Source organism: Polyodon spathula, chromosome 11 (genome assembly GCF_017654505.1).
Source record: "Polyodon spathula isolate WHYD16114869_AA chromosome 11, ASM1765450v1, whole genome shotgun sequence".
Taxonomy (NCBI): Eukaryota; Metazoa; Chordata; class Actinopteri; order Acipenseriformes; family Polyodontidae; genus Polyodon; species Polyodon spathula.
Window position 1 is genome coordinate 34,147,693 of NC_054544.1, and position 16,813 is coordinate 34,164,505.

At 37.1% G+C, this 16,813-nt stretch overlaps 1 protein-coding gene across 1 annotated transcript; it reads right to left on the bottom strand.

Moving 5' to 3' along the window:
- Positions 1-1,838: 1,838 nt before the first annotated feature.
- LOC121323471 (tumor necrosis factor ligand superfamily member 10-like) lies at positions 1,839-15,203 on the bottom strand. The gene is made up of 7 exons (XM_041264556.1): positions 15,123-15,203; positions 6,829-6,872; positions 5,499-5,700; positions 4,447-4,593; positions 3,968-4,013; positions 3,713-3,826; positions 1,839-3,396 (listed from the first exon to the last, which is right to left on the bottom strand). The coding sequence occupies exons 1-7, from the start codon at positions 15,201-15,203 to the stop codon at positions 2,957-2,959; spliced, it is 1,074 nt and encodes a 357-aa protein (XP_041120490.1). The 3' UTR covers positions 1,839-2,956.
- Positions 15,204-16,813: the final 1,610 nt, after the last annotated feature.

Genomic DNA, 16,813 nt, shown 5'->3' on the forward strand with positions numbered 1-16,813 from the left:
CAGCTTGCATAAATTTACCCCACCACCTGTGCTCATTGTAGATTTATAATGCTCAGCTAACAAAAGGCATCACTTTTATAGGTGGTACAAACCACTAAAATCACTCCCTGGCTACATCGCTGACCAATGGTTTACGCTTGACTCACCTTGTGCATTAGGTTAACATTGGAGAGTCAGAATAAGCTGAATATATAGCCTTGTTTCCTGTCACCATTGATTTGATGCAGTGCCAGATCAGCCATAAGTCCATACTTTTCACAGGAACCTGTTTCCATAGGATTGGAAGGATTGTCTGTTACCCAGACGGACAGCAGCTGTGTACCCAGCAAAAACGAACCGACGAGTTTCATCTTTGAATCCTCAGAAGTTAGACGACAGTACATTGAGTCAGTTTATCTACACACGTTGACCATGGCTGTCCTGAGACGTTGACAGTGACTGTACACTTTGATACACGATTAGTAAATGATCTTGGTGACAAGGCTGTAGGTTAATGTTAATGACATGATGACGCAGTGCAGTTTTCTTGCAAAGTTTGCGAATTCGGGTAAGAACTTTAATTGAGATGCCTCCATGTGCAGGAGCTCGTCTTACCACAGCCTGCACTGCAGCTGCACTCGTTTTATACAAGTTTACTCCAGGTAAACCATGGTAAAAGCAGGGGAAACAGTACAGAAACAACAATGCAAATTCATCATGAATTACTTTTATATTAGAATAAAGAACTCCTGTCTGCATTGCTGCAGTTTAATACCTCAGTTCACCATTAACAAATGGGAATGCCTTTTAGTTGTTAAGGACAACATTTTATAACTACAGTAATTTAATGAAGAACAGTTGAGGCAAACCTTTAAAGAATACTTCCGGGTAAACAATGCAAATCTTGTTTTTTCCATATACTGTGCAATACAATGCAACTTATACCTAGCTAGTGCTTTTTGCTTGGGATAGATCATTAACGAAGTTTAAAATACACGTATTTAGCTACCCTTATCTGCTACATAGACCTTGTTTAACCTGAAAAAACAATGTAGTTTAAAAACAAAGATTTTTGCTAACGGTTTCACTAAATACAAGTCATCTTCACAATAGTATATTTGTCTAACCTTTTCAGATCTCGTAACATTTATCTAGCGGTAATCTATTAACCAAAAGTCAACAGCAGATATTTTACCAACCCTGAGTGATGGATGTTTGAGTGATCCATGTGATGGATGTTTTGTAAGAGCTGGCATTCACAGAGTAAAAGTACATATTGACACACTAATAGTATACAGATGTCATTTGAGCATGACAAGGCTACACCTCTTGCGCAGTTCATAAAACTAGCATGTTTTACTGAATGAAATATGTAAGCAAATCATATAAGGAACTAAGGACAGCACCGACTATAATTAGTACAATACAAAAATGTATTCATGGCTTCCTAAATTTTCTTTCCCTATTCATACTATATGGATTGTGTGTGTGGGTCTAAATTCATTTTCATACAAAGTTTCAGTGCCGTCACTATTTGTCTACTTGGTGGCACTGTATCACATAGAACAATAGCCACATTAAAAGATAAATACAAATAAATAAATATTGTGCGGTATTGTTTTAAGGTGCTGATTATGTACTAAAGCCAATAGTTTCAAATTCTCTTGAGCAGGGTGAGTACTGCAGATTGCTGATTAGAAACTACTTGTTATTACTTGTTATATATGTATGTGCATTGATAGTTTCATAAAAAGTTCCTCCACGAATAACAGATATTAAATGCATATTCAGTAAAACAAAAACACTAAAAGGAAACTCACAAACTGTTTGCAATATATCTTTTTTATTTTATTGAGTTTTAATTGAGAAGATTTAGAAAACCTTTGACCTTCAATTATTTGGAGCATTTTTAATTGGTATCTACCAGTTATTTTAATTTCCTCTTTAACTATATTCCTCTAATACCTTACTCTAATTTTATTAACCGCAAAAGTTGGGTCTAAATGCAATGTATCAAATGACATAAACACAGCTTGCGTTCTGACTTTTATCAAATAAAAATATATTTGGTACTTAATGGGTTAAGTTACCCCGTAAGCATTCAATACTACTTACCATTGCTAACAGTGCTACACCATGTGTCAGTGAGACAATAATAAGTTTTACAAAATATACAAAATATTTACAATACAGAGTACGTAAAAATATACAGAACATGCAGCATGTGGGATGAAACCCACTATTTTGCTAATACTGAATATAATGGATTCCCTTGCAGATCTCTGTTAATCGCTCTCATAAAAAAGAGAATGTAGTGTTAACATTAGTTCATTAAGCTCCGTCAGACTAGAATTCCTACTATAGGAATCTAAGTCAGTTTTCTCTTTCTTCCAACTCATATGAACATTAGCTGGGTTAACCCTGGACTAGGGCTACCACATGACTCCATGTACACTTAAACAGTTTGGAGTTTTCAACTCACACCCCAATGCATTCTGGTAAACGTAATCCTGCTTTGACAGGTACTTGAGCCAGGTAAAACGTACATTGTGAGTTGAAAAGCCTGAACTGTCTCAAACTGTCATAGTGTGCATGGAGTCATATGGTGACCCTACCCTGGACACGAATTCTGTAAGACAGCACTTGCCAATGTTTCTGACAAAAAACCCATACATGTTAGATAGGACCTGTATTAGTTTTCTACGTCTTTCTATATCCAGGCAGGAAAACCACCAAGACCAGCCCTGAACCACCCTCTACTGTGTGCAACGGAGCCCCGAGGCATCAATGCACAGCTGGGTTGAATCTTGCCTGCATAGGAAACGCACGACTCTAGCACAAAGGCGGCTCTGCAGACTGGTGCCATCACAAACTCTTCTTCAAGCGTTTGCAGTTATTGACAGCACACCCCAGTAAATGGGGTATGAGATATAGAAATGTAGTAAGAGTCGAGACACCTACCCTATATTCATTTCCTTTAGCTGACCAAAAAGGCTCCGAAAAAACTCGACTCTTCGTCCATGTCAACTACACTGATGTTACTGACTGTGACAAATATTCTGTCATTAGCTTTCAGTTCAAACACTCCGGCTTGGTAGATTGAATACAGCCCGTACTCTGTGTTTTTGGACCAGCATGTTGTCCTTGCATTTTTCATTAAGAGTATGGGGTTGGGATAAGAGGTTACTTTGTAAATGTACTGCAGCATCTGTTTGTTCCTTACGGATCTCTGAGACACTTCAGAGCCATCAGAGGGAGCTGTGTGTCGGAAATAGGTCTGGGAGTAGATGTGGTAAAGTCCAGTTCTCGGGACGATCAGCTCGCCATTCTTGAACTGCAGATTGTGCAGGAATGCCAGGCCTTTCTTAGATTCCCACATCTGAATCTTTTGCCCTTTGACTCTCCTCATCATTGCACCTACAAACAAAATTCCAGAAGTGTTTATAAGCAATTATCCAGAACTTCATTTCCAATGGAGGTCCCAAACATTATATTGCAACAGTTTAAATACAACAACAATCTACTGCTGTAAGGATGCTGGTTTGTTTGCATGAGCTCCCCTTGAATGCTCATTGTGATGCAACTCCATTACAACCAAGAATGAATCTGGAATCACTGTCAACATGAGGCAGGCAGAGAGCATGTATAAATTGATAAGAAATGCTTTCTACTTGAATGTGAAGGAATATCAGACCCTTGTAGCTGTCCACAGAGGCATGCTAATTAAACTCACTTCCTGCTTTTTGTGCATTCCTCATGAAGTTCCCGGTGAGGTGAGCTGCTATCTCAGTGCGTAGAGATCCTTGGATTTCAGTGGTGAGGGATGGAATGACTCGGGACACTTCATCTGAAAGGGAGGATTACAGCACGAGTTAAGACAAGCACAGACTTGACAACAATCAAAGTGAACTTCTACACACCGGCAGGACTATACAAAAAAACACAAAATCAATACATACATAAAATAAAAAAATAAAAAATGATATACCTTTTACAGCAGACGACAAGTCCTTCTGATAGCGATTTGACATGGTCTGTACAAATTAAATAAAGAAAAAAAATATATATATATATATATATATATATATATATATATATATATATATATGATATATTATAAAATATCTTTCAGTTGAGAAGCTTACACTTGTTCAACTGTATATATTATATAAGTATATAAGACTAATGGCTAGACCAGTTTGATCCACAGTCTGATCGTGTCAAGGACGTGTCAGTTTTATTGTTTACAAATGCTACAAAAAACAAAACAAAAACAACAATTAAAAACCAAATACAAGTAAACATAAGGTGTGCCTCTTTCACAAAAGAAAACGTGCCAACACTAAGTGACGGTAATACATATCTGATAAGATTTACTGGAATGAATTTGTTAGCTACATGTACTTTAAAAGGGTTTTTTTTTTGTTTGTTTGTTTTTTTTGGTGGTTTTTTTTTTTGTGTGTGTACCTTTTCTATTAAAAAGTGGAGCTGTTGCGTGACCTGCCAGCAGGGATCATCCTCGTTCTGTACTTCAATGTCTCCCAACAGCTCCCAGGAGTTTAAGTTGGCTTTCCCCAGGCAGGAAATACTACTCTTGGAAAATGTTTCCTTCAACTGCATAAATAACAATTTTAAATAACTGTATAAAACACATATATAATTATAACATTGCATACACAATGTGACTTTTAATAAAACAAACAAAACATTACAATAAAATAGATATAGCTTGTGTTCTCTAAATTATAATCGAACAATTAATCATGTAATGTTACAAGAAATTAGTACATGACAATATATATATATCTATATATATATATATATTATATATATATATATATATATTATATATATATGAAAACACACGCTGTGCTTCTTCGGCGTCGACACGAGAAGGTAAGAGACTGTGTATCATGTCTTGCGAAAGTTATACAGATAAAACATGACAGTACTACCAGTTGGCAGCACAACTCAACCGCCCATGAGTGATGATTTCAGAATTATTCAGTTGTCCACTAAGAGTCTTTTTTGCGTCAAGGTGGAATTGGCACAAATCCAAAAACGCACAAAACAAACCAAATCCGTGTTTAGGTTTTTTTGTTTTGTTTTTTAGAAGAACCCATCGAAAGCATTTAGTTCAGTGTGGCTTCCAAGTTATATAAATAAACACTCATATATATATATATATATATATATATATATATATATATATATATATATATATATATATATATATACATTTCTTGGTTAGCTTCGTAAATCAAGTACAATATAATATAATATATATATTATTCGTTAGGGCTACAAAAAATATGCCGCAGCAATTCTGCAAAGAATTGCAGTCTAATGCAACCTTTTGTACCTTCATTAGTATTTTTTTTATTATTATTATTATTAGAGCAATATTAATTCAGCATAATGTGTATTCTGCAGTACAGTAAATATAAGGCTGTGTTCAAAGTATTGTTGTGTTGATGTTGCATTGTGTCTGTGCTGTTGCGTTTGAGATTTTGACTTACCATAGTTAAGGCGTTGGTGAAGTATACAAAAGTGACAGCCACAGCTATGGTTTGCAGAAGAATTGCAAAAAGCAGTAGAAATCCGAGAATCTGTACAGAGTTCGAGCTAGCCATACTAATGATCCCTATCCGACTAAACTCTGGCTGAACCGAAAAAGATTTGAGTTTTAATGTGAATGTGGGCGGGGCTATCGATACGGGCCTGTAATAAGGAACCTGAACGCTCAGTTGTGTTTTCAGTAAATCCTAAATTTCCTTCGCGGTTCTTCCTATAATTAAATCCTACAGAAAATATCCCTACCCTTAAACAAGATACTCGATTGTGTACAGCTAAGTTACTAACGCTAAACAAGCACAAATCCCGTCAAGCCAAACAGCAAGTTTATAAGCAGGTAGTCTTACAGTATGAAACCAAGTTATCAGTAGAAACATTTTATTAGCTGTTGTTTGTATGTCAGAAGGGGATTAATTTTGCTGCGTGTGTGAAGGACACGTTTTCTTTCACACTTTAAAATAATGACCACAAATTCATAATTCTGTCTGAATAGCACAGGAAAAACACCTGAATATCTTCTGCACTTCCACTGAGTTCTGAAGTAATTCATTTTGAATTCAGCCCTGGTATGTGGATTTCATTACCCGTATTTTTTCCATGTTCTTTTGAATAAATGCTGTTGCTCACATGTATACGACATATATTCTTGGCATTGTGTGCAGTGTTAGTTCATGCATGCATGTGGTAAAGTATTCAATCAGAATTCATTATGAGTTCACGGTCAATATTTTAAAGTGTTTTCTTACTGTATACAATATATTAACAGCCTACGTACAGTAGACATCCCTCTTACTTGATAATATAACCTGCATGGCTGGAGCACTGTTTGTAAATAATACCCATTCACTCCATATCAATCAATCTTTATTATATACAGGGCATTTCATAGTGGACCACCATCACAAAGTGCTTTACAAGATGCAGTAAAAACAAGAAAATCCATAATACTTTAAATACAGAGAAATGCATAATACATGATATACAGTAAAAAAAAAAAAAAAAAAAAAAACGCATAATACTTTAAATACAGTAGAAAGTACATAATACATGACAGTAGCATAATACATGAAATAGTACATTAAATACAGTGGAAAGTGCATAATACATGATAGTAACATAATACGTGAAATAGCAGCAGCAGCTAATAGCAGCATGCTTAAAGAGCATGGAAAACAAGAGAGAACAGGTGAGTCTTGAGAGTTGAGGTAAGTCTCTGGTTAAAAGAAGGGCTGCAGTGGGGTCCTGTATTTTTTATTTGAATGTATTGTGAATTACCGGAATCCAATAGACCTGTTTTTCCCCTTGTCATTTTCCAATCCCTGTAGCAAGAGGAACAAGGAAGAACCTTTTTACTGGTATACCGTAAACCAGTAAATTGTGAAACAGGTTCCTAACTGTTAATTACCGGTGTGGCTAAATATTTTATATATATATATATATATATATATACACACACACACACACACACACACACACACACTTCATAGGTAATCATTCACATAAAGAATGGCTCTGTTCAATATGCATACTGAGCTTCTTTGAAAACTGGCAGTAATCGTAGGCCTATCTTTTCATTTTTAAAAACACTGTAAGGACTGTCATTGTGCCCCCACACAACATGGTGCCCCTATCTTTTGTAAAGAATGCAGTTGAAAACTGACTGCTGGTGGCAATTTAAATATCCAATGTTAAACATTCTTTTAAAAAGTGTATTACACATTGCTGTGGCTGTGCTTCTGTTCACAAATAATGTTTTCTTGTTTCTTTCAGGAGAAAAACAGGACAAACCTTGCACTGAACCAATGTGTATTGTTTTGGTTGATTCTATAAATAGCCTGTTTATGTTTGAATTTGAAGCCCATCAGATCTGCAACTTCCTACTTGTTCTCTGGAGGATTCCTTGGGAAATCCTATTATTCTCTATTTATTATTATTTTAAGGTTTTATTCCCCAGGATATATAATGCCAATCTGTAAGAACTAGGTTGCCATGAGAAGTGGATGTTTCAGGGTGAATATCTTCTGAAATGTACTTTTGTGGATCCCAAGAGTTCAAACCTTGAGTGGTTTACTATGCTTGTCCATGTTTCGTTATGATTTACTTGGTCATGGTGTCCACTCTGACTGAAGGAAAACGTTTCAATGACAATTCCTAATTACCAATGTGTGCTATTGCCTGTACTCTTTCCAAGACTTAAGGAGACTGACTGCTACTGCCCCAGAAAGCAAGTAGAAGAGAACCTCTTCTGAATTTGTAAGCATTACACTGGTACTCATCACTCAACAAATACAATTTCATAAACCTTAGTTACACAGTATTTATTTATACCTGACATTTAATCCAAAGAGCTAAAAGTATTGTATTGTGCATACACGTGATCAAAAAAAGCAGTGGAGCTATGTGTTTGTTTGGCGGTAAGTACCACACCGAGCAGTCAAAGTTTCATACAGATTAGCATTGTCCCTCAATTTGACTTCTTTCACTTATGATTTTCATATTTTTACCTGCGTGTTGTATCTGAAAGTATTCCTGTCCTATTCCACAATGATCGCTAAGGGTGAACGGTCCTTTCAGTTTATTAAACACTTTTGTAGTGAATTCATTCATTTAAATGACACCATGAGGCCTAAGTAGCAGATGATTATGTAGTTGTTTGTAGCAAAGAGGTTTGTCTTTAAATGAAATCCACTATCAGTTAATCTTCACTGGTAAATATGTGTACACATTCCAAACTGGTAGATATGTATTGATAACAGGACACGCACAGGGTTCCTTGTTTTGCACATGCAAAAGAAAATTCTCAAGCCATAAGCGTAACAAAGATTCAGGTTTGATTTCAGTTGTCCTATCTAAAACAAAGCTTGAACAGAATGTTTATATATATATATATATATATATATATATATATATATATATATATATATATATATATACACACACACACACACTATGTGTGTGTGTGTATATATATATATATATATATATATGGATGGATGGGCTTCAGTGAGTTACAGCAAAATAGTTTCATCTAGGGTGTCTGTGACTCTGCCACTGCAAACCTTTCTGTGCTTATATAGACACAGTATTGCACCTCAGCATGTGCAAAGTGACTCACAAGGATGTCAAAAATTATTATTATAATTACCTGATCCTGACAAAACCTGATTGACACGTGACGATCCAGATATGTAACACAGCATTGTTTAAATCATTACGATAGGACTCTCCCCTGGCACTTTGGATCCTATGTGCTTATATACAGCTTGCAGACAGAAATAAAGGACTTTGGTACACAAAGAGCCCTATGTTAATGATCTAAGCAGTGTTCAGTGCTTATATGAACTGAACAGACAATGTGGTCAGCATGGACTTTTTGTTGAGATGCTTTTGCTGACAGAGGACTATCCCCCAGTGTTCACCAGGAAACAAGAGGTTGTTTATTGTTAGGAGTCTGAAAGCTACAGTATGTGAGTGCCAGGATTCAAAGATCGAGTCTGACAGTTGATACTAATATGTTGCATATTTGCTGCTCTTTGCAGATTAAAAACAATGAAACAGTATAAGAAAACAAGGAATTTATATGTTTTTTTCTTAGTCGAGTGCTTACTGGGTAAGAGTGCTGTGCTATTATATATCATGGTTTTCCCCAGGCACAGATTTGTTAAGCTGTAATAATAGTAAGTTTGTACATGTTTAGGGCTCTTTTGTCCCTGTGCTGGCACTGCTGGTACAAAGTGAATAAACTATAGGAAGCAAAACTATTATTGTCTATGTTTAAGATACAGTAATCATCTCCAGGGTGAAGCTTTAGAACCCATGCTAATTGGAGTCTTTGTCCTGTTGGAGTTCATGGTGCAGGCGGTGTGCTTGTAAACATACATGAAACTTTAAACTTGGACAGAGACCAAAGCAGGAAAAACCAAAACAAAGCAATGCTAACCAATGAGCTGGCCTAGAGTCTGGATTTTCCCTGCGGCAAAGACCAGTTGGTGTTATTGTACTGCCCTAGTGCCATAAACAACTCAAGCAGAGAAATCGAAACTTAGAACATTAAGGTGGATTCACTGGGCTTGTTTTTCACTTTTGGATTGCACAGTAGTTATGGAGTTTGTTTGTTGCATTGAGCATCATGCATCAGACAACATGGTGGTATCAAAGTCACAAAGGGAGTTTCTGTTGTGTTTTTACACCTCAGTGTCTTCATGTAAAATCTACCTTTGTCTCCTTAGTCTTTGAAGTATACACAGAACAAAGATGGACTGCATTGGGATTCTGAGACATTATCAAATAAGAAAGCAAAGTATGCAAACCATTTTTTAAAATATTATTTTGATTCAAATGTGTAAAATAAATGAGAAACACTGATTTGTGGTTATAAAGTAAATGAATTGTAATTATTGGTAGTTTTTTGATTGTTTGTTTGTTTGTTTGAATGACACACCTGTATACAGTACTGTGCAAAAGTTTTAGGCAGGTGTGAAAAAATGCTGTAAAATAAGAATGCTTTCAAAAATAGACATGTTAATAGATTATATTTATCAATTAACTAAATGCAAAGTGAGTGAACAGAAGAAAAATCTAAATCAAATCCACATTTGGTGTGACCACCCTTTGCCTTCAAAACAGCATCAATTCTTCTAGGTACACTTGCAAGTCAGGGATTTTGTAGGCATATAGTCAGGTGTATGATTAAACAATTATACCAAACAAGTGCTAATGATCATCAATTCAATATGTAAGTTGAAACACAATCATTAACTGAAACAGAAACAGCTGTGTAGGAGGAATAAAACTGGATGAGGAACAGCCAAACTCAGCTAACAAGGTTTACTGTCAAAAGTCATAAACCATGGCAAGACTAAGCACAGCAACAAGACACAAGGTAGTTATACTGCATCAGCAAGGTTTCTCCCAGGCAGAAATTTCAAGGCAGACAGGGGTTTCCAGATGTGCTGTACAAGCTCTTTTGAAGAAGCACAAAGAAATGAGCAATGTTGAGGACCGTAGGCGCAGTGGTCGGCCAAGGAAACTTACTGCAGCAGATGAAAGACACATCATGCTTACTTCCCTTCATAATCAGAAGATGTCCAGCAATGCCATCAGCTCAGAATTGGCAGAAAACAGTGGGACCCTGGTACACCCATCTACTGTCCGGAGAAGTCTGGTCAGAAGTGGCCTTCATGGAAGACTTGCAGCCAAAAAGCCATACCTCCGACGTGGAAACAAGGCCAAGCGACTCAACTATGCACGAAAACACAGGAACTGGGATGCAGAACAATGGCAGCAGGTGCTCTGGACTGATGAGTCAAAATTTGAAATATTTGGCTGTAGCAGAAGGCAATTTGTTCGCCGAAGGGCTGGAGAGCAGTACACGAATGAGTGTCTGCAGGCAACAGTGAAGCATGGTGGAGGTTCCTTGCAAGTTTGGGGCTGCATTTCTACAAATGGAGTTGGGGATTTGGTCAGAATTAATGGTCTCCTCAATGCTGAGAAGTACAGGCAGATACTTATCCATCATGCAATACCATCAGTGAGGCATCTGATTGGCCCCAAATTTATTCTGCAGCATGACAACGACCCCAAACATACAGTGAAAGTCATTAAGAACTATCTTCAGCGTAAAGAAGAACAAGGAGTCGTGGAAGTGATGGTATGACCCCCACAGAGCCCTGATCTCAACATCATCAAGTTTGTCTGGGATTATATGAAGAGAGAGAAGCAACTGAGGCTGCTTAAATCCACAGAAGAACTGTGGTTAGTTCTCCAAGATGTCTGGGCCAACCTACCTGCCGAGTTCCTTCAAAAACTGTGTGCAAGTGTACCTTGAAGAATTGATGCTGTTTTGAAGGCAAAAGGTGGTCACACCAAATATTGATTTGATGTAGATTTTTCTTCTGTTCACTCACTTTGCATTTTCTTAATTGATAAATATAAACTATTAACAGGTCTGTTTTTGAAAGCATACTTACTTTACAGCATTTTTTCACACCTGCCTAAAACTTTTGCACAGTACTGTAATTCACCAATGTCTCTACTATTTAGATTCATTTTTTGCATGGTCCAGGTTGCAGCATAGTCACTATCCATGTATTATATACCTATTAATAGGTTTTCTGTAAATATAATATTATTAACTAAATAAGATAATAATGTACAAGTTACCCAGCTGGCAATCATGAGAACATGCAGTGTTACTCTTTTTTTTCAGTGAAGAAGCTTACTGGTAATTATTAAAGGCAATATTACAATACCAGTCCAAAATCAATACCTATTTGTGCCAAAACATTGAACACTTAAAAATGTCTTGTTGCTCCACCAAGTTCTGCAAAAACACCCACCCTTGCAGCATTATAGAGTACAAGTGGCAATAACTGACAATAACTGGCAATCGCATACTCTTAACAAAACGTGTATTGAAAGGTGTAGTTTCCAATATAGTTTAAAAAGCATTATACCATTAGCAGTATAGCAAAAACACAAAGTGGAAAAAAGTGGTGATTCCCAATTTAAATTTCTATTCTGCTGAAAGTGTTTGACTTGGCACCCCAAAATCTCAAACAGGTTTGAGTGGGAGGAAAGCTTGTGTCCCTATGGCTAAAGATATTATCATGTCTTCCATATTTTAGTATAACTGAACATTATTATGGTGTAAACTTATTAATGTATAGAGAGGTTCGTGGCACTGCTTTTACTGCTTTTACTGTAACTCTTATAATAGGCTCTTATTTCCTGCATCTGTCCCCCCTTGTGTGAAACATCTGTCTTATTATGGATTTGAATTAAATAAACATCACGTCAACTAAAATTAAATCAGTCAATACTATTTTTGACACCTTTTCAGTAGGAGCTTAATAAGATCTTTGTTTTAAGGATACTGATTTTTTTTTACATTGTTTGGTGAAGATATTTGTTTCATTAGAAACAATGAAAATATCACAGTGAAGGCCAGGGTATTCAGACAGCTACTAGCAACACACAGCAAAAATAAAACTGGTTATTCTAGGCGGGGAAAAAAAAAAAAGTCTTGTGGAATTTTTGTGTTTTGCATGGGGGTGTTTTTATACACTGTACTCTGATGACAAACTGATGAGTTACCGTATTCTTACAGCAAAGGGAAAAGGAAGCTATCAAGAGTTGTAGTAGTGACTTCAGACAAGTTAAAAAAAAACAACAACAAAAAACAATTGGGACTCTGTAGAAATGCATTACAATTTAGGAACGTAATAGTTGTTACCCCACAACTGATATTAATTTACTGGATAGTTAAAAATTAATTAGCTCAATAGTATATCTCAATCTTTTCAGCTACTTATTTTTTTTATTCAAATCTTAAAATGTATGCATTCATTCAGATGGGAAATTCCCTTCGATTAAACACCTGGCAGATGTTTCCCTGCACAGCGTCCTCTATGTGGATCTCGTTACTGTTTTCTATTTTGTTTGCAGTCTTGGGTGGTCTGGTCAGCCTGTGCTCATGTCCGGTGTGGACACTGGGATGTGTCATTAAAACAGCAGTAAGTAAATGCATGGATAGGCCCATAGAACATTTACCTGCTGCATTAATGTAAAGCAAATCATATCACAATATACTTCGCTTAAATTAAACTGCTTGACTTTGTCACAAACAAAAAACAAAATAAAATGTCTAGAACTACATTCGGAAAAACATGAACGATTTCTAACACATATTCGTTAGCCCACTGCCCTATACAAAAAAATCAAAAAAACACTCTACACCGCCTCCTGACCAAAACTTAAATAACAATTATATCATTATTAAAGGAGGCATTCTCAGCAACCTTCCTTAGTCCAATATGAGAAAAAAAATCGACCCGCTGCAGAATAAAGTTGTTCAAAAGGGAAAAAAGTGATAAAATAAGATATAGTGGCTCTCAAAAGTGTTCATCCCCCCCTGGACTTTTCCACATTTTATTGTGTTACAACATGGAATCAAAATTGATTCAATTAGGAGTTTTTGCCACTAATCAACACAAAAAAAATCCATCATGTCAAAGTGAAAAATAAAACAAAAATGTTCTAAATTAATTACAAATGCAAAACAGAAAATAATTGCTTGCATAAGTATTCACCCCCTTGAGTCAATATTTGGTAGAGACACCTTTGGCAGCAATTACAGCCAGTCTATTTGGATAAGTCTCTACCGGCTTTGCACATCTGGACACTGCGATTTTTGCCTATTCTTCTTTGCAAAATTGCTCAAGCTCCATCAAGTTGGATGGGGACCTTTGGGGAACAGCAATTTTCAACTCTTTCCACATATTCTCTATTGGATTGAGGTCTGGGCTTTGACTGGGCCACTCCTGGACATTGACCTTTTTGTTTTTAATCCACTCCAGTGTGGCTTTGCCTGTATGTTTGGGGTCATTGTGCTGCGGGAAGATGAATCTCCTCCCAAGTCCCAGGTCTCTTGCAGACTTCAGCAGGTTTTCCTCCAGGATTTCTTTGTACTTTGCTGCATCCATTTTGCCGTCTATCTCCACGAGCTTTCGAGGTCCCGACACAGAGAAGCTTCCCCATAGCATGATGCTGCCACCACCATGCTTCACGGTAGGGATGGTGTTCTCAGGATGATGTGCGGTGTTAGGCTTGCGCCAAACATAGCGCTTACCATTGAAGCCAAAAAGCTCTATTTTGGTCTCATCAGACCATAGAATCTTCTTCCACTTGGTCTCAGAGTCTCCCACATGCCTTCTGACAAACTCTAGCTGAGATTTGATGTGAGGTTTTCTTTTTGCCACTCTCCCATAAAGGCCAGTTTTGTGAAGCACCCAGGCTATTGTTACCATATGCACAGTGTCTCCCAGCTCAGCCGTGGAAGACTGTAACTACTTTAGAGTTGCCATAGGCCTCTTGGTGGCCTCCCTGACTAGTGCCCTTCTCGCCCGGATACTTTGAGAGCAGCCTGTTCTAGACAGATTCACAGTTGTGCCATATTCTCTCCATTTCTTAATAATGGATTTTACTGTGCTCCGGGGGGATATTCAATGCCTTGGAAATGTTCTTATATGTTCTTATATATTATATAATTATGTGACTTCTAAAGACAATTGGTTTCACCAGAGCTTATTTAGGTGTGTCATAGCAAAGGGGGTCAATACTTATGCAATCAATTATTTTCTGTTTTATATTTATAGTTTGTAGATTTTATTTTTCACTTTGACATTATCGACTTTTTTTGTTTTGCTCTGTGGCAAAAACTCCTAATTAAATCCATTTTGATTCCATGTTGTAACACAATAAAATGTGGAAAAGTCCAAGGGGGGGGAATACTTTTGAGAGCCACTGTACAAACATCTGGATATTGTATTTATCCATTATTATATTATATTAAAGAATATGTATTTATTGATACATTCTTGGTATATGTACTGCTATATTTTGATCCACCGGTTACAGTGAGTTTTACTGGGGGCCACTGGGCACAGGCCACGTGGCCTATGCTTTAATCCACACTGCAGCTTCATAAACCTGATGATGGTTAAGATGGGGGCTGCAAAGAATGCTTTATTGTAAAACGATGCAGTACCATCTAAGTACTCAGAGGGTACCTGCAGCTGGGAGTCCAGGGGGAGGAGCCTGGTGTTAATGGAGGAGGTGGCATCTGCTACTGGCTGCATCAGAGTTCTCATGTCTTCAAAAAATTCCTCACGAATATCAGCGGCTGGTTGTGAGACGGGAACTGTCTGGTGCACGGCTGTTCTACGAGTTGAAGCAGGGATGGGATTGGGGGATGAAGAATCGCACAGAGTGGGACTACAGACAGGCTGGGAGGAATGATAGGCTCAGCTGAAACGCTTTGAGCAGTTTGGTGATGGACCAGTCTTTATAATGAAGCTGTAATAGATGCTTGGAGCAGTGCAGCTGCTGGGAATGTAGAAGCTACAGGGTAGACTGCACTGCAAGATCATCAGAGCAGGCAAGCAAGGCAGGGGTGAATTCAGAATCATCCGAGTCGGAGGAGAAAAACTAGAGCACAAAGTTTTGACATTGCAAAGTAATGGAGTCGAAGGTTTGCAGAAAACACACTGAAAACGCTGAACAGCAAGCTGGGTGAGATTCAGACTTAAATAAGAAATAGGAGAACCTCAATAGGATATACAGCTCTCTCCACCCACACAAACACACAGGGCTGTCTCAAGAAAAATTAAACTTATGTTCTATTCGGATATGTATAATTTAATTCCTTCTCTCTGTAGCAAATACGGCAACTCATATGCATTCAATTGGTAAACAACATACCATATTTACTTTCATCTTTAACAAAATAAAAAAAAAAGGTTCTTATGTAGATGGATTGAATGCTGTCTGGGGTGTGACATTATTTTAAGGATGTTTTTATCGAGGTAACATAGCTAAAGAATATTAATTCAACTAGAGAAATGTATTGCAGTAAAACAAAACAAAAAAAAAAAACTTAAAAAATATTTGTATTACAGGAAATAATCTTAACATGTCCTGCAGGCCTAGTGTTACAGGGCCATCTAGTGTTTGAAAACAGTATTGCCTTTAGGCAAGACTATTGAGAGCATAAAATAATTTTATATTTCCTTAAAAGAATTTGCATCAGCCAAAAGTTTTGCCTTTTGCAGTTTTGTATGAAATGATCTTTGGAACATTTAGAAACATGACTTGTATTGAGATAGATGGCAACACAGATTTTTGTATTCAGCAATGTGTCAAACTGGACATTGACAGCACTGATAAACTGCAGCTATTTAGTTCAGTAAGACAGCTTTACTGCTTGCGTTTCAGTGCAAACCTTATGGTTGGGGGTCCAGGGAGCAAGTGCATGTGCTATTCCAGGAGGGAGGGGGGGACTGTTTCTGCTAGGAAGAACCATGCAGTCACCTAGTTGCCTTGCTGCCATTGTAAAATCAGATCAGATGGAAACCCTAAAAGCAGGAAGGACGGGATCGCAATGGGCAAAAAGAAATAACTCCTAGGATTCTCCACTTCTCTCAAATACTGTATGGCATAATGTGCATGCAAAAGAAAAACAAAACAGCTTCAGTTTAGAAAGTTTAATTGAAGACACACAAAGTAACACTTTACACACAACCCGTTACAGAACAGTAAAACAAAATTAACTGAATATAATGGGGGAGGGATTACCACACAGGAAACTTCACCTAAAACTAATCAGAGAAAGGGAAATCTTTACATGTGGTGTTGGAGAAGTAAATTGGTAATCAATAGTCAAACAATATCTTCCACAAAAGTATTCTAATATTTATGTGCT